The sequence below is a fragment of the Sinocyclocheilus anshuiensis genome, unplaced genomic scaffold (assembly GCF_001515605.1).
Source record: "Sinocyclocheilus anshuiensis isolate Anshui unplaced genomic scaffold, SAMN03320099.WGS_v1.1 scaffold826, whole genome shotgun sequence".
NCBI classification, from domain to species: Eukaryota; Metazoa; Chordata; class Actinopteri; order Cypriniformes; family Cyprinidae; genus Sinocyclocheilus; species Sinocyclocheilus anshuiensis.
The window spans coordinates 74271-97211 of record NW_015536492.1 but is presented as its reverse complement, the minus strand read 5'-3'; the positions used below and the strand labels follow the sequence as shown (position 1 = coordinate 97211).

The window sequence follows — 22941 nt, the reverse complement described above, 5'->3', positions numbered from 1 at the left end:
TGTAAATGTCTCGCCTTTTACTTAACTTTTTTTTTTTTTTGCCTTTTGTTTCTTTTGAATAAATAAAAAGAAAATTGTAAAAAAAAGAAAACGTGTTGTGTCAGATACTTTATTTTGTGTGAATGTGTATTTTCTAGCTTCATATCATATACTGCATTTTCCTTTTATGGTCAGTTTTTTTGCCAATGTAGGTTTAGGAGAGAAACCAAATATTCTTGTGCTTCTGCACTTACTGTTGCTCTAGACATGTTTGCATACTTAAAGGGTCAGTTCACCCAAAATTGAAAATTCTGTCATTAATTACTCACCCTCATGTCGTTCCAAACCCGTAAGGCCTTCGTTCATCTTCGCAACACAATTTAAGATATTTTTAATGAAATATGAGGGCTCTCTGACCCTCCCATAGACAGCAAGGTAACTACCACGTTCAAGACCCAGAAAAATACCAAGATGATCGACAAAGTAGTCCGTGTGACATCAGTGGTTCAACTGTAAAGTTATGAAGCTATGACACAGTAGAGATGAAAATGTGGAATAAAGTCGTTATTTTTGTTCTTTGCGCAAAAAAGTATTCTCGTAGCTTCGTAACTTTACAGTTGAACCACTGATGTCACACGGACTACTTTGTCGATCATCTTGGTACTTTTCTGGATCTTGAACGTGGTAGTACCCTTGCTGTCTATGGGAGGGTCAGAGAGCCCTCAGATTTCATCAAAAATATCTTAAATTGTGTTCCAAAGATGAACGAAGGTCTTACGGGTTTGGAACAACACGAGGGTGAGTAATTAATGACAGAATTTCATTTTTGGGTGAACTAACCCTTTAAGGAATAGTTTGCCCAAAAATGAAAACATGCTGACAGTTTACTCACCCTCAGGCCATTCGAAATGTAGATGAGTTTGTTTCTTCATGGGAACTGATTTGGAGAAATGTAGCATTACATCACTTGCTCAGCAATGGATGCTCTGCAGTGAATGGGTGCCGTCAGAATGAGAGTCCAAACAGCTGATAAAAACATCACAATAATCCACAACTAATCCACACCACTCCAGTCCACCAGTTAATGACTTGTGAAGTTAAAAGCTGCGTGTTTGTAAGAAACATCTATCATTAAAGCATTTTAACTTTAAACTGTCGCTTCCGGGTAAAATACGAGTCCTCTATCCATTTTGTCCTTATAATGAAAGCCAGTGGCTCCAAACCCACATTGTATGGACAAAAAGACACTGCAACATTTTTCAAAATATCTTCTTTTGTGTTCTGCGGAAGAAATAATATCTTAAAGTATATCCTTGATAATATGAAGTCTTTCTACACTGGCACAAACTCCCTTCGGCTGCTTACAGCTGTGGCGTCTGTCTTTTTGCCAGCACTACAACGGCAGAAAAGTTTCATCCTCCACTTCCTCATTTGTCTTCTCTGACAGTCTGCGTGTCTTTATTAAATCCAGTAGGGATATGACACCAGTGCGGCCCCTTTTTACTAGTGATTTTCACACAGGTCCTCCAACTTCCTTGAGTATGTGGCAGCTGTTCACGGGTTTTCTGTAATCTTCTGTATTTACAGTCATTACAGTAATGGCCATTTGATAAAGAATGTTTCCGTTCTGTGGAGTACACATGTGGCCATTTGCCTTTTTCATAATGCATCTTGCTGAGAGATATTATAGAATAGATATTCTGTAATGTGTGTTTTGGCTGTGATTGTAATGCATCCAGCCATATCTTTGATTCTTAAGGTTTGAAATAAAGTCAGTGTTTTCCATTTGTCTTCATTGATGTGCTATCCATTTAATGCTACATTCCACCATCCCAGTTGTCAACAAACTGCTACTGTAAGGCCTAAACGGTTGACCAAAAGTCTGGGGTCATAAACCGCTTAAATCAAAGTCAGATTTAAAGTAAATTAAAGTCAGTTATAAAAAGGGAGAATGGTCTTATTTGAATCCAAAAAGTAAGTCTGATTACCTCTTGGCTAGCTACTCGTTGATGAAACTATAGTTTCTAAGACACAGTCTTAACATAGTGGCTATGTTTATGCAACTGGCCCCTGGTGTGCTAATGGATTGGCTTGAGAATGGGAATACTAATGGATACTGTCTTTTTAAGTATTTTAAACCACCTTAAACCAGAAGGCCTTGATTAGTTGGCTGATATATAGTGTGTTCAAGTCCTCTTGGGAAGTTCGTATTTACGAGTTTGGAAGTCGTGATAATGGTCAGGTGCGTTCAAATCACTTTGGTCGGAGCGAGATGGAGATTTACCTTTTCTGCATAGAAGTCGACAAGATTTTTGAACTCTACATCTACAAAATGATGAATAAAGAATGTGCATGGGGTGTGTTTTTGCTCTTTTTTTTCAATTCATGAAGGTGTTGTAAATTGAATCATTATATATTGTGCCATAATTGTACAATGCTATGGAATTTTGTACATGCAAGTTTAAAAAAAAATTTTTTAAGAAGCTGTCGCACCCCCAACCCAGAAACATGGGGCTTAAAGAAAATCCTGTTTCCCAGTTGTAATTACAATGTTGTGGTTCCGTTCATGTGTGTTCAACTCGTAAATAAGTTTTCCGACATGACTTCCGACGCACTATTTGATTAGAGTTAGAACTGAACTGCAGAAGGGTAGATCTCCAGGAGCAGAAGTCTTCATTTATTTCACTCTGGAAATCGTGTGCGTTCAAGCTCAAAAGACATGCGAAGAGGAACTTCGGATATCTTTCTGAGTGCGAGTGTGCGTGTGTTTGTGTAAGTGCATTTAGGCAGGCATAGATTTCCATGTGAGGACAGAGACAGGTGGATGAGGCACTGGATCCTGATTGGTAGGGGAGGACATGTTTCTTGGTAGTTCTTTGCAGTGATTGGCTGAGGAAGGTGGTATCGCTGGGGAGTGAAAGGGCGTGATTGGCATCTACAGGCTGATGGTGCTGACAGATGGTAAAATGCTACGCAAGCTCTGGACAGACCTCACTCACAGGGTGGTGGTAGTTGGGGCGGTCAGGGGGCGTAGTGTGGGGTGGCGGTGCAAAGAATGCTAGAATGGATGCCTTGAGAATGTTGCCCTGAACTTGGATATAATCTGCTTATGTTTGGAAGCATCACCCTTTATAAATATATGTATAAATTTATATATATAAATATATGTACAGAGATGAAAATGTTCTCTTGTGTCAACTTGATTCACTGTGACACTGCAATGAGCTGCATTTCAAAACCAGTTAGCCTGCAAATCGGCCAATTAATCTATTTTGGTTCTGCCTAGTCAACACGAAAATGTACACCCTGCCTCAGGGAACTCCTTTAAAGGAATAGTTAAACCAACAATTGAGATTTTTTTATTAATTTTTGAAAGTCATGTGGTGCAACCAAGATTAATAGAGCCTGAGACCCTCATGACTGTGTCAAGGTCAGTAAATCTCTTAAAATATCAGATGGTTTGACCTTTTTATGACAAGGCAAAGCTGGTCCAGGTTGTAAAATGTCATGTGACGCGACTTCCCTAAAAAACAACAACAACATAATAAAGTAATAAGTTATGGTACTTTTTTCTTTTATAAATATTTTTGAAAACTTTTTGAAAATAATGATTACGATGTGTATTCCTAAGCATGTGTAACTTCTAATGATTACATTATTTCATCATTCATTTCATTTTTACGCCACAACAAATAATAACGCAACTCTGTAAAGCATGACATGAAATAAAAGTGTTTTGAGTTTTATTTTTGATACATCAGGCTTCTATGGCTCATATAGTTTGGCTCATTTTATTTTTTATTCAGAGGTTCAAACCGAACAAAAATATAACATGTAATGCAGTTGCTGATATTTATATGTAAATGTAAGATGAAATTCTGATAGCTTGTAATGTAAAAACAGACTACTTACATAAAATGCATATAAATATCAATTTACTTTTTATCTCCCAATACTATGTCTTAGTAAGATGATATTTAAATGCTTTGTTTTATGATCAAAGCTCTCTAGTTTAAATTTTTGGGGGCAAAACATATATGCAGTGCAATACAAAGATGACTGGGAGATGAAAAAAATAAACATTCCTCAAAAGCCTGATGATCGTATTTAATTTGATTTTTCTAAAAAAAAAAAAAAAAATGATGTATGGATAATCCAGTAAACCATAGTTGCTTCAGTTCAGTAAGATTTCGTCTTGAAATATTACTAACAACTATATAAAAGTTATTCTTACGTTTACTTTATAAAAATCAGTAAAGGTTTCATAGCAAAAAGACATGTGAACCACAACATGAAGGTGGACATTTTTATAATTACACTAAAAGGCCTTTCACTTGCTATAAAAAAGTATAAACTATCAATCAGACAACAGAAATCATGTAGATTGTGTACAACAGGTTTTTCAACAAAGTTTTGATCATATTGATAATTTAGAAGCCTTAGAAATATGTTCCAGATGTGGTCATCATGTCGCTTTTGTTCTTTTAAATATTTTTTAGGAGGTGGTGGAAGTGCACATCACAGAAGTTCATCCTTCCATTGTTTAAAGGTTTTTTTTTTTCTGTGCATTCTGGACTTGAGCCAGCGTTGAACAGATTGAAGGCCGTCTGTGTTGGCCTGAGTGTGTGAATGTTGAATGTAGTCCACATTATGATGTGCTGAGCTGGCTGGACTTAGAATATTCATAGGCTGGTGGTCCCAGAGCCAAACGCTCTGCAATCATCTGGCCTCTGCCCTCAACATGTGCTGTGACATGTACTGTCAGCAACCTGCAGGTAGGTGGGCGTCTTTTTCCTGTGGCTGTCAGCACAGGGGTTGGAGCCAGATCTGCACTGCCCAAACCGACCAATCATACTGGTGCAGTGTGTCCAAGAACACTCAGACAGAAGGAACCTTGCACCTGCTGTTAGGAACTCCGTTCCAAAACCTAGTGAGTGGCCCCGCCGCCTATATAGGCAGCATCCTGAAATGGAACCTTGCGAGTGACAGATTTGGAACTCTCTATAAATGCAGCAGCTCTGCACGCCTCACAAATTGCATTCTTGCAACTGATTTCAGTGGATGTTAGCATGTTGACAAGCTAAACAACATGATGCTTTAATTACAGCCATATGACATGAAAAACGCGGATGGAATCACAAAATCCAATCATAGATTTGACTGTATAATGTGGAATATCACTGCAAAATTTGGATGAATAAATCATAAGTAGGGCTGTACACTTAGGCCGCATTTACAATACATGGTTCAAGTGACCCAATTCCGATTTTTTTTCCTCCTATGTGGCACAGATCGGATATGACTGACAAACGTGTAAACAGGAAAAAAGCATGTGGATTCCAATATTCTCTGATCGGTTTCAGGCCTCACTCATATGTGGAAATAAATCAGATATGTGCATTTGTGTCTGCCATCTAAGCGGACAGATAAGCTATTGCCCTGTCAATGAGTCGTACATCACTGATAAAGCGACGGTGGCAAAAGACGTCAACTCAGGTGGACGCATCTCTGGGCCAATGAGCAGTGTGGCCAAGTCTGTGGTTTTCCTCTGGAAATTGGGTAGTCTTGCACTGTTTCCACTGGTTGTTTCCAAACAACCCCCCCCCCCATGATGTCACCGGAGAAGGTCCCCCCATATTGCAATGACGGAGGGGGAAACTGGAAAACCACGACTGGGCTAATTTGGGCTTGTTCTGGATAGGAGTTGGCCTGGTTTTGTTTCGCAGTCCTGGCAACCCTGTTAGTGCATTTCACCAAGTGTGTAATGTAAATGCAGATATCAGGTATGGGTCACTTTTAAAAGATGTAAGCTTGTGTCTATGAATATAAAGTGAAAAAATACTGTACATTTAAATATGGAGCCTGCATAAAGCGCGCGCATGAACGTAATCTGTGTATTCAGTGTTGTTTACGCTTAGGGGAAAGCGTGCGTATGTGTTGTGATACTCTCTAAAATGGCGGAAGATGTAACTCGGGGGAGAAGAATTGTTAAATAAATTGTTATTTTTGTTTTCTTTGCGCTCAAATAGTATTCTCGCAGCTTCGCAAAACTGAAGTTGAGCCACTGAAGTCACATAGACTGTTTTACCGATCTCCTTACTACGTTTCTGGATCTGGGAACATTACAGTTGTGTTGCTGTCTATGCAGGGTCTTAGAGCTCTCACATTTCATCAAAAATATCTTAATTTGTGTTCCGAAGATGAACGAAGGTCTTACGGGTTTGGAACGACATGAGGGTGAGTAATTAATGACAACATTTTCATTTTTGGGTGAACTAACCCTTTAAAATGCTCCCTGCATAGGCAGCTCAGTTTTGGCCAAAACTATCTCCAGGCAATCCGTAGCTGTTTTACATGTTGTCATATAGTGGCTAATTTGTATGAATTTGTACGATCTCCCATGTTTAGTGGTGGAGCTTCATGCTTCCTTTTTTTAAAAAAAACCCATAGTTTCCATACAGATCACATTGTACAAATTCATACGAAATCACCACCTCGTAAAAAAAAAAAAAATACATATTTTCTCATGAGATCAGGCTGGTTTTGGATCACAACCAGAGTTTTGTGTCCGAAGGTTGAAAGCATGTAACTAAAAAGTATTTAGTAGGCACTAAACCAGTCTTAAAGTTTTATTTCTATGCTGAGGCCGTGACAATTTTTAGGCTGCTTGCTTTGTGCAAACACTGTAACACCAGTCATCACCTCTGATGCACAAATATATCAGCTACATTTGTAATTTACATTTATAGCTTGGTTTTATTATAGAATCGGGATTCATATGTGGGAAATGGGTAACACAATGTGTGACACAATGCCCTATTTATTCACTCGTGTTTTCTTCCTTTAGAAGTGCTTGTAAAAGTCACCATATGTTATGACTAAATATGGCCCTTTTAAAAACCTCTCGGGGGAATGTGATGTGATGGTTGTGCCGTTCCTATAGCACATGAATCACATTCCAAAAGCCTGCAATGCTACGCTGTTGCCTCTTGGACTAGACTGTGGTTTGGGTCACTCCAGAACATCGTAAATCACTCTCTCCTCAATGGCGTTTGGCTCAGACACTCCCCACAACTCCAGCTGGCCAATCCGGACCGACTCTAATGACTTGACCAAGTGGCATATAGGCTGCGTTTGCTGAAAGGTTGTTAATGTCGGGGTGATTTATTGAAAGCTGGTTCAAAATTATATGCGTGCTTCACGTTTCTGCTTTCTACATTTTGATTTTATACTATAGTTGTATATGCGTTTATAGTGTATGCGTTTATAGTTTAAGCACAACAATGTTTATGAAACTGACAGTTGCGACCCTAAAATCTGACTGATTGAGTCGTACATCAAGTGAATTTTAGTAGACTTGGGATATTGAGCTCTTCATTGTAAGTTGAGAAAGCTCAAGAAACTTTAACTTTTTTTTAGAGAATATAGACTATAAAAAAAAAAATGTTTCAAGTTGTAAATAAAGTAGTAAAGAATATAGGAGTATTGCAAATACGTTGTAAAGATTATTGGAGTATTTATAGTTTTTATGGTGCTTCTATTTCAATCTTACTACTTCAAAATTTCACATTTAACTCAATATGTTACTTGCTCTTTCCTTGCCCTTCAATTGCGGAGTACAAATAATTTAAATCTTACACCGTTTTTTTTGTTTTTTTTTCAATTGTACTCCGCTTATGGAAAAAGGTGCTAAATATCAACAGTTGGTCTGTGCTTTAATCAAACATCAAACGCTTCACAAAGCACTAATCACCCGAATGGTGACTTTAAACGTAGTACAACTTTTACAATAAGATATAATCATGCTACATCGGGGTTATTATCATTCATTAAAACTATTAAAAACATTTTTGTTAACTGAACTAAAAAAAATGAATATTAGATGAAAAAAGTAAATGGAAGTTTAGGCTGAAGCACAAAAAAAAAGAAAATAAACTGGAAAATGGAAATAAAATCTAAAACAAATAAAATAAATGAAACATATATATATATATATAGGTTTATTACAAAAAAATAAGCAAAATTACAAAAACTTACACCAAAATTAAAATTAAAATAAAACAAAAATGAATTCAAAATATGAATAAAAACCCCAATACTTTATAAATAATACTAAAATAACATGCAATGTCAACTTTTTCTGTTTTGATAGTTCAATCAACCTTTAAAATAGAACAGACAAAATGAAAGTTGTATGTTTTTCTTTAGGTATTTTTTTAAGGTAACACCATACCACTAGTTCTACAGACGCCTCAAAAATGACACCTCAAAGTGAGTAGAGATGCGCTGTTACTTTTCTAAGCAAACAGATTTGTGATTATAGTGATGAAAATCCCATACACTTACATTTTAAGGAAGGAGCTAAGCTAAGAGTTGCTTTGATGACAGTCAGAAATCTGTCAGCACCATCTAGTGGATTTGCTCGCTTTACTGCTTATGGCAAAGAATGAAATCAGTCACTTGAAATGACAGTTTGTCAGGGATTAACTTAAACCTATATAACATTTTATTAAGATTACATTTTATTACAATGTTTTTTTTTTACTTACCATTTGTCTATATTGTTTCTTTTACATTTGTTTCCATTATTATTATTATTATTATTATTATAACTATTACAATGGTTTTTACTTCTTTATATGTTTTAATTTTAATTTATTTTCTTACTATTTCACTTAAAAAAAAATTTAAAAAAAAAACCTGTATACCAAAGCATGTTGCTTTAAATACAGTTTTATTTCTCCGATCAGTGAGTGTTACTGGTTTTCCTTCTCCCCTTTGTTTTGGTGTCAAAGTAAAGGTTTAGTATTACAGCAGTCATGTTATACCTGTCAGAAAGGGTTGACTGAGAGTCCTGTGGCCCCCTGTGGCTAAAAAAAAGGGAAAGAATCTGAAATGCTGGTTGTTTTGTCGTCCGGTCTGAATGCCAACAGATGGCTGGCTGTAAATCTGTCACATTGGCACCTTGCTGGGAATTGGATGCTGTGCCGTTTGTGTACAAAGGCCTGTTTATGGCAGGCTGTGAAGAGCATTACAAAATTACAGACTAATATTAACTAATGAGAATAAGAAATAAAGGGTTGCTGGGTTATCTAAAAAAAAAAAAAAAATTAAACATGGAAACAAACTTGCAGTTTGATTTAAGAAAGTGTTTTAGTTGTCATATATTTTTATGTTTTATCTATTCATTAACAAACAGTCAGAGGAACTGCTAACAGATCAGTGGTTGAGTGCATTCAAATATAAATAGGTCTATATGAAAACGGTAATATAATTTATGGTTTCATTACATTTTTTGTGTTTTACTTGGTACTGTATGTAAATGAAATAAAAACACATTAAGCATTAAGTCATGTAATAATGTTTGTTAATGTTATTAAAGAAAGTAATTTAAAAAAATAGCAAGTATTATAAAGTCTCGCCTGACTTTAATGTAATATGTGTTCTCTATAGGGTTGTCAAAATGCAAACCCGCTGTTTTCTGGCCTTCATTTGAGAAGAATACTTTTGTTTAGAGCATGATGTGCTATCTAAAGTAAGTAAATTAATAAAACATTTGACATGTATTACATGCTAGTGTATTTGTGTTTATAATTATCTGCAAGCTTTTAAACATAAACAAGGTAAGGTAAGATACAAAGATATCATAAATAGAATTTTGAATAGAAGTTTTTAATTAGGTGTGTGAAGCGAACATACAAAACTACTGTTAGAGAAAACAAGTGTTTATTTATTTGTGCTTTTGACATAAGACCTTATAGATAGTGAGATAATGTAATTATTCTGTAAATATAAGATCGTCTATCAGACTCTGTAACTGAAAGCATGTCTTATGTTTGAGGGCTGAGTTTGGACAGATTTCTCTCACTCTCAGCGGCTCTGAACGCAGCTCGGCTTTAGGGTTTGGTGTCCATGTGTTTGAGCTCAACATAAGTGAACCTGCTGAGTTTCAAGTTTCACTGGTCTTACTTTCAGATTAATTCATTCAGTTTTATTATACATTAATTGTTCTTGAAATATTGCATGGAGTATCTTCATAGAGTGCTTTACAACAACCAGGGCTGTGCACTATTGAGAAATCAATTGAGAATGAACTTAACATGCGAATTCTGCTGCTGGGTCTAAATTTAAATTAAATCAATGCCATAAACAAGATGTAAATTCATTCAAATTTTAAACATAGAAAATAGAATTAAAACGAAATGATATTCAGAAATTCTTATAACTCCTTTTTTTAATGTGTATACAGTATATATCAGCTTTTCAGTTTGAATTTCCTGTAAAAAAAACAAAAACAAATTATCAATCTTGCAAGTTCAACATTCAAATTGAATATTCATTAAATGTAGTGTCAAAACACAAATAATTACATCATTAATTTGAACTATTTATTACCTTATTCAATAACATAAATACAAAGTTTAAGAAGTTTAATATGCTGACAGAAATTAACACCATCAAAATAGCTTACCACCAATAGAAATGTAAGGTTTATTTACATTAAATGAAACTTACATTTCTGTACTTAATGAAATTCAAGCTTAAAATGAAATATAACGTTCATTTTATGGCCCATGGTGGAACAACACTTCATTTTCACGGGAGGATCTAACTTAAGCAAAATTTTGATTTGAGTATTCATAAAGTTATCTGAAAACAACGTGGTGAACATTTATATGGAAAAATGACAATTCAGTTCAGACATTCAGTTACTAAATTTCCCATAACTAAACGTGTGTTGTATTTGATCAAATATGGGCTATTTTACATATTTTTCTGTTTTGATTATACTTACAATACTATTGCAATTTGGCAAAAATTGATCATGTTTTGCAACAAACACAATTAAGCAAATGAAATATTATTATTTTGATTATTGCGTGATGACGTATTATTTCTTTTCAGATTTCATCAGTAATTTTGTCAAATTTTTCCGCCCGAAGGTTGGACGTGATGATTTTCTGTTGTGTGTTAATATTCCCAATAGTTGAAGTAGATCTGTCAGGGTGTTGCGTTTTATCCCAGATGCTGTCAGCGCTTCAGTTTATCATGATAATCAGGTGATAGCAATCATCTGTCATTCCAACGCAAGGATGTTGCTAATTAAAAATGTCAAAACTAGGACAGAGAGAAACTCGACAGACGAAGTTGTGAGCCAGGTGTGCATCTTGGCAAAGACAGAATGCTGTCAAACAAGGATCACATTCAGGATTTAATACTCAAACTCGTACGTGACTCCCGGAGAACATTTATGTCTGGATTTGGACTGCTCATGTTTCACTTAGATTTCACTTAGAAGGTCCTACAGGCGTATTTTTAACATCTGTATTGTGACATGCATATTTTGCTTTTTACTTAAATTTGTGTGGCTTACTTTTTTTTTTTTGTCAGGCAACCTAAAAATGTGTTTCATGTATTTAAATTAAGTTTTTTTTTTAATTATTATTATTATTAAATTAACCCTTTAATTAAATCAAGTTAGATTTAATTTAATGAACTAACCTCTTAATTACATTAAATATTTTTTTTGTTTAAATGACAATCTCAATCATTTTTAAGAGTCAGAACACATAAAAATATATATCCTTTATATCCATTAAAGATGAAAAACGTTTGTTACGGACAATATGCAAGCTAAAATGAAATTAATTTTAAGAATTCGTTTACAAAAAAACATATATATATACATATAATCTTTCAAATTAGCCCTTGTATATTTATACATTTTATATAAATAAATATAGAAACAGCTCTGTAGTTTATGCTGGAAAAATTAGTGTAGAAACAATTTTCACTCATAAATTACTAGTAAATTTCACAGTTACAAAGAAACGGCAGGTAGCAAGTTGAATTTGACATGACATTTTGAAGTAGAAAAACTGAAGTAGTATTTTCTCATAAAACATACTCCAATAACCTTTTTTTCAATAACCTAATAAACTCTTTTTTTTTTTCAACTTTGAAAATCAGTGCAGTTAATTTAATTAAAATTTGCTTTATATACAAATAAATGAGCTGTTTAACAAAAATGACATGATTTATTTATTGTTATTTATTTAATTTTAATATGATTTAATAAACATGACTACATTCGTACACTGTTATTACACTGAATTGAAACAACATTAAACTAAATTGATCTTAATAATGACACTATTGACTTCCGTAGAGCTGCTTTACAGCTCAAATTAAATTTGTTTCATAATTCATGAATTTTACAACATACATTTTTCTCTTTATTACTGCAAATCTGCATCATATACAGTAAAAAGAAAAAAAAAGAAAGGTTTACTTTTGGTTATACGTTAGTTTTTTTGTTCTTTCTGCAAGCTCAACTAAAATGTAACTAGAAAACGAGTTCAAACTAAGTTAAATCAAGTTAAAAGCTGTCGTCCATGGTGAAGTAAAGTTCATACATCAGGTAAATAAGTATGCGTATAGAAACTATACTTGATGCATCGGATGGGGAGGCACGTCCCATTTAGGAATGGTTTCATCCATAAGTTTTTAGTTCACGTAACATCGCCCTCCCTGTTTTCCCTTCACTCTCTTTTGCGAAGCACATGTGACACTTCATAACTCCAGCCGCTATTCCAGGCCAAATCAGCCTGCTGGAGCAGCACACATTCATGGCAAAGGGGACTACAGGCGGCTAGTGAACGCAGAGGCCGTTATAAAGACAGAAACCTGTAGGTTTGAGTGAAAGAACAGCGCAAGGTAAGAGCCAGCGGCCTGCTGATGTGTTGACGGTGCGTTCTGCCATAAATTGTAAAGTGGCTGCCAGGTTTTTTGATTTAACGCACTTTTAAATCTGTTTGTCACACATTTCAAGGGGCTAATTTATTATTTCCTATCTGAACGCGGCCTGCAGATGTGTCAAAATGTGAGGAGGTTTGATATTTGTGGTGTGGCATTTCAGGAACGGCGCAATAGATGTGATGTTGTACGCAGAGACAAAGATGCATGTTGTTTTTAGTGAAGCGATTATTAGAAATTCAACACTGAGTTAAACTGTTGGAGGTTGTTGCAATTTTTGCATTTTGTGTTTGGTTGCATTTTTAAACTTTTTTTGGAAAACAGTGATACCTAAAGTATCTAGAGTTACTGGATTAATTGAAGTCAAAGATTTTTTATTTCATTTATTTAATTTAACATAACTGAATCAACCTCACTACACTGTAACATTTTTTTTTTTTTGACATTGTAAATATTATTGGTGTTAGATTAAAAGATTGTTGGAAGGAAATACTGTTTCAATGTTTCTACCTCCAAATTTCATGTTAAATTCAATGTGTTACCTGAAGTTGTTGTGTAATTGTTTGTGAAATTTAATCAATTTCTGAGTGAAAATTGTTTCTGCACCAGTTGTTTTCCCCCCATGGAGTTACACCAATCAAAGGAACAGACTTGGTTGAAAAAGGTCCTTAATTGAACAGTTGTAAAATTATTACAATTTTTGGTAAGTTCCTGAAAAGGAAGGAGTCTGATGTTGATTTACAAAAAAAAATAAATAAATTGTTTTTGTTGGATAAAAAAAGTTTTGGCTGCCTATTGCATTTGAAATACATTTTTATATACTTAAAAAAATAATCTTTTATGATGCCTAAATAGAATAAAGAACAGTACAGTATAAACACAAATAATTTTTGTTCTCTGATAAAACTCCAGTGTAGTATAACTTGTAATGTACAATAATTTGTAAGTTTACACTTTAAGTTCATTAAAGTGTGCTAGCGTTTGAAGCCGATGTGAAAAGAAACCTACATGCAATACATTACATTACAGACACCAGATGCCTCTGTAAGCAGTAATTGAATATGGATATATACGCGCAACGCTACAAGTTTGTAAGGGTTTGTCAGGATAGACAGTCTCTGATTTCCTTGTTGAACTGTTGATGTTTGGGAGTACATTTCTGAATGTTTTATTTTTGTAATAAATTAAATGGGAGATGTGTTTCTTGAGACATTTTGAACTTCTGAATTTTAGATTCAAACAAAAAACATCACTAAAACCATTTTTAATTATGTTTGTTAATACCTGATGCTATTTAACATGCATGGTTATGCTTATACGTACTATCAGTAGGCACATGAATACAATGTTAAATATATTTGCAGTAGTTGTGGTTTCTTTGTGGATTTTCTAAATTCTCAGTTGCCTGTGCTGGTAAATTCTGTTTTAGAAATATTGTAGTGAATGCAAATGTTTTTGTAGACTGAGGACTGCAGAACTACTGTTCAAAATATGTTTTTGAAAGAAGTCTCGTCTCTTATGTTCACCAAGGCTGCATTTATTTGAACAAAAATACAGTAAAAATAAGTAAAATTGTGATATATTATTACAATAACTGTTTTCTATTGGAACATAGTTATTCCTGTGATGAAAAAAGCTGAATTTTCAGATTACTCCAGTCTTCAGTGTCACATGATCCTTCAGAAATCATTCTAAGATGCTGATTTGCTGCTCAAGAAACATTTCTTATTATTATCAATCTTGAAAACAGTCATGCTGCTTCATATTTTTGTTGGAAATGTTGATACATTTTTTCTACATTCATTGATGAATAGAAAGTTCAAAAGAACAGCATTTACTCAAAACAGAAATCTTTTGTAACATTTTTTATATTTTTACTGATGCATTTGAACAATTTAATGGATCGTTGCAGAATAAAAGTATTAATGGTTACACTTTATTTTACAGTACATGTACTTACTGTAAAAAATGACAGTGAATTTAATGGTAAAAGACTGTTTTTGGTGGTTATCAGTGCATTACAATGGTTCAAAACAGATATTAACACTTCAATATGTTGGTTTATTAACATTATATCAGTTAATGAAATTACGGTATTTAACTGTAAATTTAAGTTAAAACCGTAAAGCCTAAAACGTTGCTACCGTATTTTTTACGGTAAAATTCCGGCAACCACAGCTGCCGTTTTTTTACCGTAAATTTTACGGAATTTTTTTTACAGTGTACTTAACCAAGAAAGGACTGGGTAGTATAAGGTAACTACATGGGTTAAGGTTAGGTTTAAGGGTACGTTCAGGTTTAGTACCAAGTTATTATAGTTATTGTAATTGATATAGTAAGTACAAATGTACACATGGAACAGGACTGTAAAATAAAATGATGCAGTATTAATTTATTTTAAAAAAAAACTGATCCCAAACTTTGTGTATATATATATATATCTCCATAATTAAATTTTTTTTTTTTTAATGTTCAAGCAATGATAAAACATTCTGGCCATTGCGTCTTTTGTTAACATGTATTGAAGTGCTGTTTTATTATATCTGGAGGTTTTGCTTTCTGTATCTGAGGCATGATGTCATGCATTTCCAGCCAATAAAAGTTCTGCTTTTATAAACTGGAACAGTTGCTTTCGGGACGCAGTTTCTCGCATCATGAGGTTGGCGGAGCGTGACCTCTGTGCTCTTGTCAATTTATCCCAAGATTATCTAGAGACAGACGAAGAGTCACACAGATTGTTCCTTCCCACGGCCCTGATTGGTGCAAAGACATTGTACATGCACAATAGCGTATAATTATGCTCCGCACATTTCCTGTCCTAAGACAGGCTTGTATTAATTGGTGAAGGGCATTTGACACCTGGATCCTCTGCTTATATGAGAGTTTAGAAGTGAGCGGGCAGCTGTGGAAGCCGTATTGGTTTGTGGTGGTAGCTGAGCGTGGTGTGTTGTGTGTCACTGGTGTATTTTGGGCTTTTGAGTCATGAAGATAGGACGATACCGCCGTAATATTCAGCAGTCCTCTTTAATGACACAACTATGCAAGCAAAATTGCAGAGAAAAATGTTTGTTTATCCAGAGTTTTGATTTTGCCAATGATAATCAATCATTTTTGGTGAAGTATTTTTGGTATTTTTGGCAAAATACCAAAAAACACTACAACATATTAACAAAGTGCAAATAAAGTTTTTAGTGGAAGAAAAACAAATCTGTCGAACGAATCTATTCAAATAAACTTAAATAAATCTGGCAAATATGCTTTAGGTATTAAGCACTACTTACGTGCTACTAACGTTACAATATTTTTGAAACCCAACCTGAGAGAGTCAGTCGTTGTGTTTACGTGCACTTACGATGTGTAAGATCATATTATAGCATGCCAACCATAAAGCTAGACTTTTTAAATCCATTGTTGGCTCAATTTCTGCACTCTTAATTGTGTTATGCTGCAGTTGACCAGCTGTTGGGTCTCAAAGACCAGTTGTACCATAAAATCTAATTTATGTATGTTGTGTCTTAGCCCAAGATTTCCATTACATTTTTGCATGCCGTTTCACATGCCAGGTTGTCCAGGCTAATGTCTAGTAACTTGGTAATATACACCCATATTTAAGTACCAGTTTACTGCTGCTACTGCTTATAACAATAAAATAAAACTGTATCTTTTAGTTTCCACAAAGATATAAAGTGCCTCTCAACACAAGTAGCCCTTGGCTACAAGCTGTCTTGCTAATAACAAACCTTTATTGAAACTAATATCTATATCTCTTTGTGGTCTGAGAAATAAGTTAATATTAAAAAATAATATTTTATTTATTTATTTATTTTAATGTCCACAAAAATATAAAGTTCCTTTCAAGTCATAAGAAGCACTTGGCTACATGCTAACATGCTAACAACAATCCAATATTAAAACTAGATGTGATCTGAATAATAATAATAATAACTAATAAAACTTTTTTATGTACATTTCTTAATGTCCACAAAGATGTAAAGCGCATTTTGAAGCATCATAAACCCTTAGCTACATGCTAACATGCTAACAACAATGAAACAAATATACAAATATGTTTCTTTGTGGTCTGAGAAACATTAAAGTCAACTCCAACCACTCATGATAGTCTACTTTTCCCAAACCAATCAATCCCTCAAGTATAAAATCCCACCCTACATTTTTTCCATGTATTATATTAGCGGTAGGGCTAACTGTGTATGAACTCTAGCAGTTGGTTAGCCTTAGCTCTTGCTGTGTAATGTCATTGAGAGACGACAGTCACTATATCCCTGCATAAATATCAGGAGTGCTTGAAACAGAGGTGGCCTGTTTGCCAATTTCTCACTGCAACTCTATATTCATTAGACTAATGCTTTAAATACTGATGCAACCATTTGCTTTGGGTATAGATATTTTGGTTTGTTCTTACATGTTCACCCAGGGGTATGTTACAGTTGCCAATAGTGCCCTGTGAAACTCTTCAAAGTGTATTTCACCATCTTAGATGAGACTCAAAATCATAAGGAGCATGCATTCTGGGTCTGAAGTGCACTGCACACAACACATGGAGCAAATCTATCAGTATATCACTTAAAGGCTGGACAGGTGGTTTGGTTCAAAAACTTTTTTTTTGTTATACTGGTTGAAAGTCTCTTCACATCCCAATAGCAATCACTAAGTTAAGTGGTCTAAATGTATTTATATGTATTTATGTCATCTGTGAAAGTCATAGGACCATAAAATGTTCGTCCAATCATATCCCTCGATCCCTCCGAGGGCTACGATAGGCTGTCCTACCTACCTGTGAACATATGTATTTGCATACCTACACGCACCCTGTTCACGCAGACATGATACGTCATCAGTGCATTCCAGTGCGCTATTGCAGACCGAGCGAGAATGGAAGGTGTTATTATTGTAATATTACGCACTTTGTACTGTAATGTTTTCCCTCCGGTGAATGAGACATAAGGTAATGTGACGGCGATGCATTTAATCTTCCACCAACGCCGTCTCTCATCGTGTCGCTGGTTAGCCTCTGGTCTGCCTGTGCGCGTTCATGTGTATTGGAGGAGGTGTGGCTTTGAAGAGTAATTTGCAGGGAGGGTGGATCTTGTTTTTTTTTTTAGAGCTAGCTTGCTATTGCTAGCCTCTTCGAAATCACCTACCGTACCTTTAACAGGAAGTGGAGACGTAAATTACCCCTGAAGTCATTGAACACTGCGTAGGAACACTGTAAATTGGAATGCAACTATGATCTGTCTCCTACATGCAAATCTTTAATATAAAGTATAAAAAAATATAAAATATGTGTTATAAATATGAACATTTGTGTAATGAGTAGAAAAACAGACAAAAACTCTTATCTTATTATCTTCTGGTCTAAAGAAAGAAGGGATAACTTATTTAGAGCCGTTATTGATGTGTGAACTTTACGATCTGGAAAGGCTCCTGTAAGTCGATGTCATAATCTTAAAGGACTCCAGCAGTACTCTGAAGAGGTGCTAATCCCACCAAAAGATTCAGTTGCACAAATTCAGATCTGAAAGGACCCCTTTCTTTCGTTTCTTGACTGCTCATGTATGACCTTGGCCTGTATTTGAAACATCAGAACACCTGGAATCTACTTCATGAAAAACCTCTGAGGTTAAAGGACTACAAAATCCCATTATCATGGCCTGTACCTTTGAGAAACATTGTTGTTCCCTCTTTCACCACTAATACAACTTTCCCTTGGGTCTTTGCCACTTATGTCAGCTCTTGGTTTGGAGGGTGTGTGCTCAGCTAGAGGGGTATCAGGCTTGCACAGATATTTTGATTGATAGTAGTGCTTGCTAAATTTAGCAAGCATGTGAGCGCATTAATCAGTCCACTCAAACAGGGACAGTGAGTCTAGAGTTTCTGTACTCATCTAGGCCAGGAAGAATGTTTCTAAATTGGACAAAACCCATTTCAGCACCTTGAGGTTTTGCAAAACAACATCTTTCAGTTTTAAGAGCTCTCATTAAAATTGTGACCCATGTAACTCTTTGCATAGTCACTTGTTGATGTCTAGTTTTTACTGTGTACGTTTGCCATGGATCATGGTCATTAAATTGATGAACTGTTGTTTGTCTTTCCACAGTACCTCAGGAGAAAAGCTTGATAATAAGTCTGCTCCTCTGGCTAGTGCTCATGGTGGACTGGGTCAGAACCTGCTGCTGAGTCCTGCCAGTCTTCAGCTGGCTCAGCTTCAGGCCCAGCTCACCCTACACCGCCTCAAACTCGCCCAGACCACCAATACCGCTGCTGCAGCCACTGTCCTAAATCAGGTTCTTTCTAATGTGGCCATGTCCCAGCCTCTCTTCAACCATCTTCGGGGTTCCAGCATGGCCCAGGCCCACGGTGGGGCCTTTCCACCTCCACCCATAGCCTTCCCACCACCAAATGCTGCACTGGGACAACTGGTTGGTGGTGGCTTTGCCCCAAATCCCACGGGAATCAGGCCCACCAACTACAGTGGGGTGTCCAACCAGAAAGCTAGTCAGCACAATGATTTGAGCAAAAAGGCTGGAATATATTCGACGGACACGGACCGTCGCTTGCAGTTTGGATATCTGGGAGGGGCTTCAGGGGTCACTAGTAAAGCATGTGATGGGGGAGAGTATGGTGGAGCCTCTACACAACCCAGAAACAATGTCCATTTTCAAAGGGACTTCTACTCCTCAGAAACACCAGTACAACAAACTTGTTTCATGGGAGGAAGCAAGGATCAGAATCTGGGATCAGCCTCATTAGCCTCTAAAGATCAATGGAAAGGTCCGATCAACTTGGGGAAGATGGATATAGGTACAGGAACAGGTTCTGGTGGTTGGGTACCACCCGGACCAGGGTTCGTGGGTCAGAGAGCAGAGTTGTATAACCCAGAGGAACCCACAGCAGATCCTAAGTTCAACTCAACATGTGGCCCAGGGATTGGCCCACCCCTTGGGCAGCAAGGGGGATTTCAACAGCAGCCACAGGTTTCCCAGAGTGAGGAAGGGGGGACCTTGCAATTGCAACCCCACCAGTTCAATGACTATCACAGGACAACACCTTTACACCTACCCCATCAGTGCACCATTTGTGAGAAGAAGGTTTACAACCTGAAGGTGAGTTGAGTAGATCTTGAGTAGATCTTGTTGGTTGAGATTAAAGGAAATGGCCCATTCGCACCAACCTCATACTTGTATTTAATCCTTCTTGTGATCAGATAACAAAGACGGATCTCAATACTAGGTTTGAACAGAATCAAATAGTTGTAAGACAAACCTCTTAATTTTTTTTTCCCTACATGTGCCAAATTTATGTTAAGCTTTGAATTCTGCTAATGTACTATGCACCATATCTACGTCTGTCCTGATGTCTCAGCTCCAGTATACAGAATTGAGATCCAGTTGTCTGGACAGCAGCAACAGTTTTTTTCCAGTTATTTCTGCAGAACTGAGAGGGTTTTTGTGATACTTGTTTAAAAAGGGGTCATTGGTTACACTAGGGTGTGAATGCTTTTGTGGCAGCTGGCATGTGTCGAGTGGAGGCAGGTTTAGAGGGGGCGAGGATGCAGTTGTTCTGCAAGAGTTTGCCATAATCGCATTCGTTCTCAATTATTGCTCGCCTTTTTCTGCTGTGAACTACTAGCTTTCTAATTGGTCCAGGTTGTGGCTACACCAGGGGAATCTCTCACTCTCAGAGAGAAGGATCAAAGTGAAGTCTATCTGACAGGCGTATCGTGTGTGTGTGTGTGTGTGTGTGTGTGTGTGTGTGTGCTGTTTTCAGGACTGGGACCAGCATGTGAAGGGCAAGTTACATCTGCAGAACTGTTCTCTCTACACCGAAAGGTGAGTACAAAGGAAAATACCATTTGTACCATGTTACAACATTCATCAATTGATGAGCAGTGTATTTTTAAGTGTCTTATGATGGTGATAATCAAACTCTGATGCACGTACAGTAATAGTTGCTAACCTGGAGTAGAAACATGATAGTTTTAAAGGGCTTGTTTGTATGTGGTCTATTTTGATCCGAGTTATGTACCGGTCATCGTCTGTGATTCTCTTGTTAAGCATTTTATAAGTACAGCCAATCTCCGTATTAAACACATTTATTTTATAACGAGTCTTCTTCCATATAGAGAGAGTTATAGCCTGAATTCGAGCTGTGCTATAAGATATAGTCAGACCAGATGCAATGGGATTTAGGATCTAAATGCAGTGCTGTCCCTTCACAGCCTGACACTCGGAGCAGTGCACTTTCCAGTATCGTCTGAAGGATGTCTCAACATGGCATTGAGTAACACTATGGCATACACGTCCGCTGCCAGTCAAGGTAAGTCAAATCTCCTCATTTGTAGTACAATGTAAGTGCTGAAAATTCAGGAGACTGAAAGCTCAGGGACGTGATTTTAGAGGACTCTATTTTTAGGGCTGTCAGTATAGTGGCGGGGGAGTGGAGTGTCTACAAACTGGCACACTGAGTGACGTGTGCTAACACCAGTTGCTTTGTTTGTCAGAAATGACCAAAAAAACTTTTCACAGGTCATTTTTATTAAATGTGTTTCTTGTTTTGATATCTTTTTAACTATCTTATAGATTAGACTCCATGAAATAACATGTTTGTTAGCTTTTGGGCCATCTATATACTAGTGTACTTCTCTGATACAACCACTGACTAGCATTATCAAGACACAACCTAGATAGCACACGTACGTCTGCAAGATGTCTGTTAAAGATCGCTTCATCTGCATCTGCTGTGTACAAACATCTGTTAGACATTTTTAAGATGTCATTTTTACATTCATTCTAAATCATAAACATCTTAAAGACATTTTCTAAATGTCTCTTTCACATCTGATAGGAAATGTCCTATAGACATATTGCAGATGAGCAAACACTCTAAAAAAATACGTCTGGCAGATGTAAATGCAGACGTCAAATAGACGCCTCTGTGATGTAAGTGTGCTATCAGGGAAAACATGGTTATGCTAACACTTTATTTATTTTTTTAATTACTTTATATCCTTTTCCAAATATCATTTGGTTGCAAATTAAGTGACTTTCTGTGGTTTTGTTGGGCAGTAACTTAAACTAAAGGCTATTGGCTATTTTAAAAAGAACTGCAAGCCCTTCAGTATTCCCTGCCCCAACTTCCTGTTTCAATAGGAAATACATCAACACAAAAATACTTTAGTCTAACTATTTAGTGTTTCCTCAATTTATTTGCTGAACAGTTTGCTGATTAGATGTATTCTACACAATTAGTCAACATTTATTACATAAAAGCATATATTTGGATCTGAAGTGCCGTTTCCTGTTTTCAACAGATGTTTCAACTGGAAGTGCTTCATATTTGCCTGCCACAGCCATGAAGTCATGTCCTCTCTCAGGGGCGGGATTTACTTCGCACCAAGCAGGGGTAAAGGTTAAAATTGGTCAGACAATTAAACGGATGTTTATTTTTTATTTTTATTAAGATTCACATGATATTTGGTGTTGACTTTTTAAGAAACATGATTTAAACATTGTAGTAGTTGTGCAATTTTAAAAATGTCACCTAGCTCTAGTTGATGAGGTCTTTATTTGTGAATGTTTGTTGGCTTATCTCATAGCGTTGTTCTTTTCGCCTTTAGCTCACATGGTTTGTAAAGAAGCCAAGAGTGTTGAGATACAGAGTGTGCTATATTTAGGTCACACTATTTCATTGACTGACAGATTACTTGGTGCTTATTATCATAGTCTAACGGTTATTATTCAAAGGACAGCTGAGCCATCTTCACAGCTAGAGCTCGTTGAGAGCAGGTGGACGCCAGCAGTATTGTATGGCTCAGTCACTGATTATGAGTAAAGAGTTTAGTATGGTAGCATCAATATGGGATTGTTTCTGTATCAAGAGTTGTGAATATATAGCTTTGAAAAATTTCCAGCACAACTGCATTTTTCAGCTAAATCAATAGGTGCCCATCACAGTCGGTTCAGGTAGTTATGTTGTCGTGCTGTTGTAATAAGATGGGAATGCATCAGGCTAGACAGATCTTGTCCTATGTGAAAACTAACACTAGTTTTTGTTGTCCGGGGACTTTATTTAGCTGTGTGATCAGGCTCCAAAATTAACTTTTTGTCTGACCTGCCAGTGCTGGGTGATTAGAAAAAAATCTACTACGATACAAAGCACAGTATCACAGTTAGAAAGAATACATAT

At 36.2% G+C, this 22941-nt stretch overlaps 1 protein-coding gene across 1 annotated transcript in view; it reads left to right on the top strand.

Moving 5' to 3' along the window:
• The window catches only part of LOC107685525 (RNA-binding protein 20-like), a 61059-nt gene that overhangs the window by 15141 nt on the left and 22977 nt on the right, over window positions 1–22941 (top strand). Inside the window, exons 2-5 of the mRNA XM_016482129.1 lie at window positions 18854–19859; window positions 20524–20585; window positions 20975–21072; window positions 22067–22158. Of these exons, the coding sequence (XP_016337615.1) occupies window positions 18854–19859; window positions 20524–20585; window positions 20975–21072; window positions 22067–22158 (1258 nt within the window). The remainder of the gene's footprint in view (window positions 1–18853; window positions 19860–20523; window positions 20586–20974; window positions 21073–22066; window positions 22159–22941) is intronic.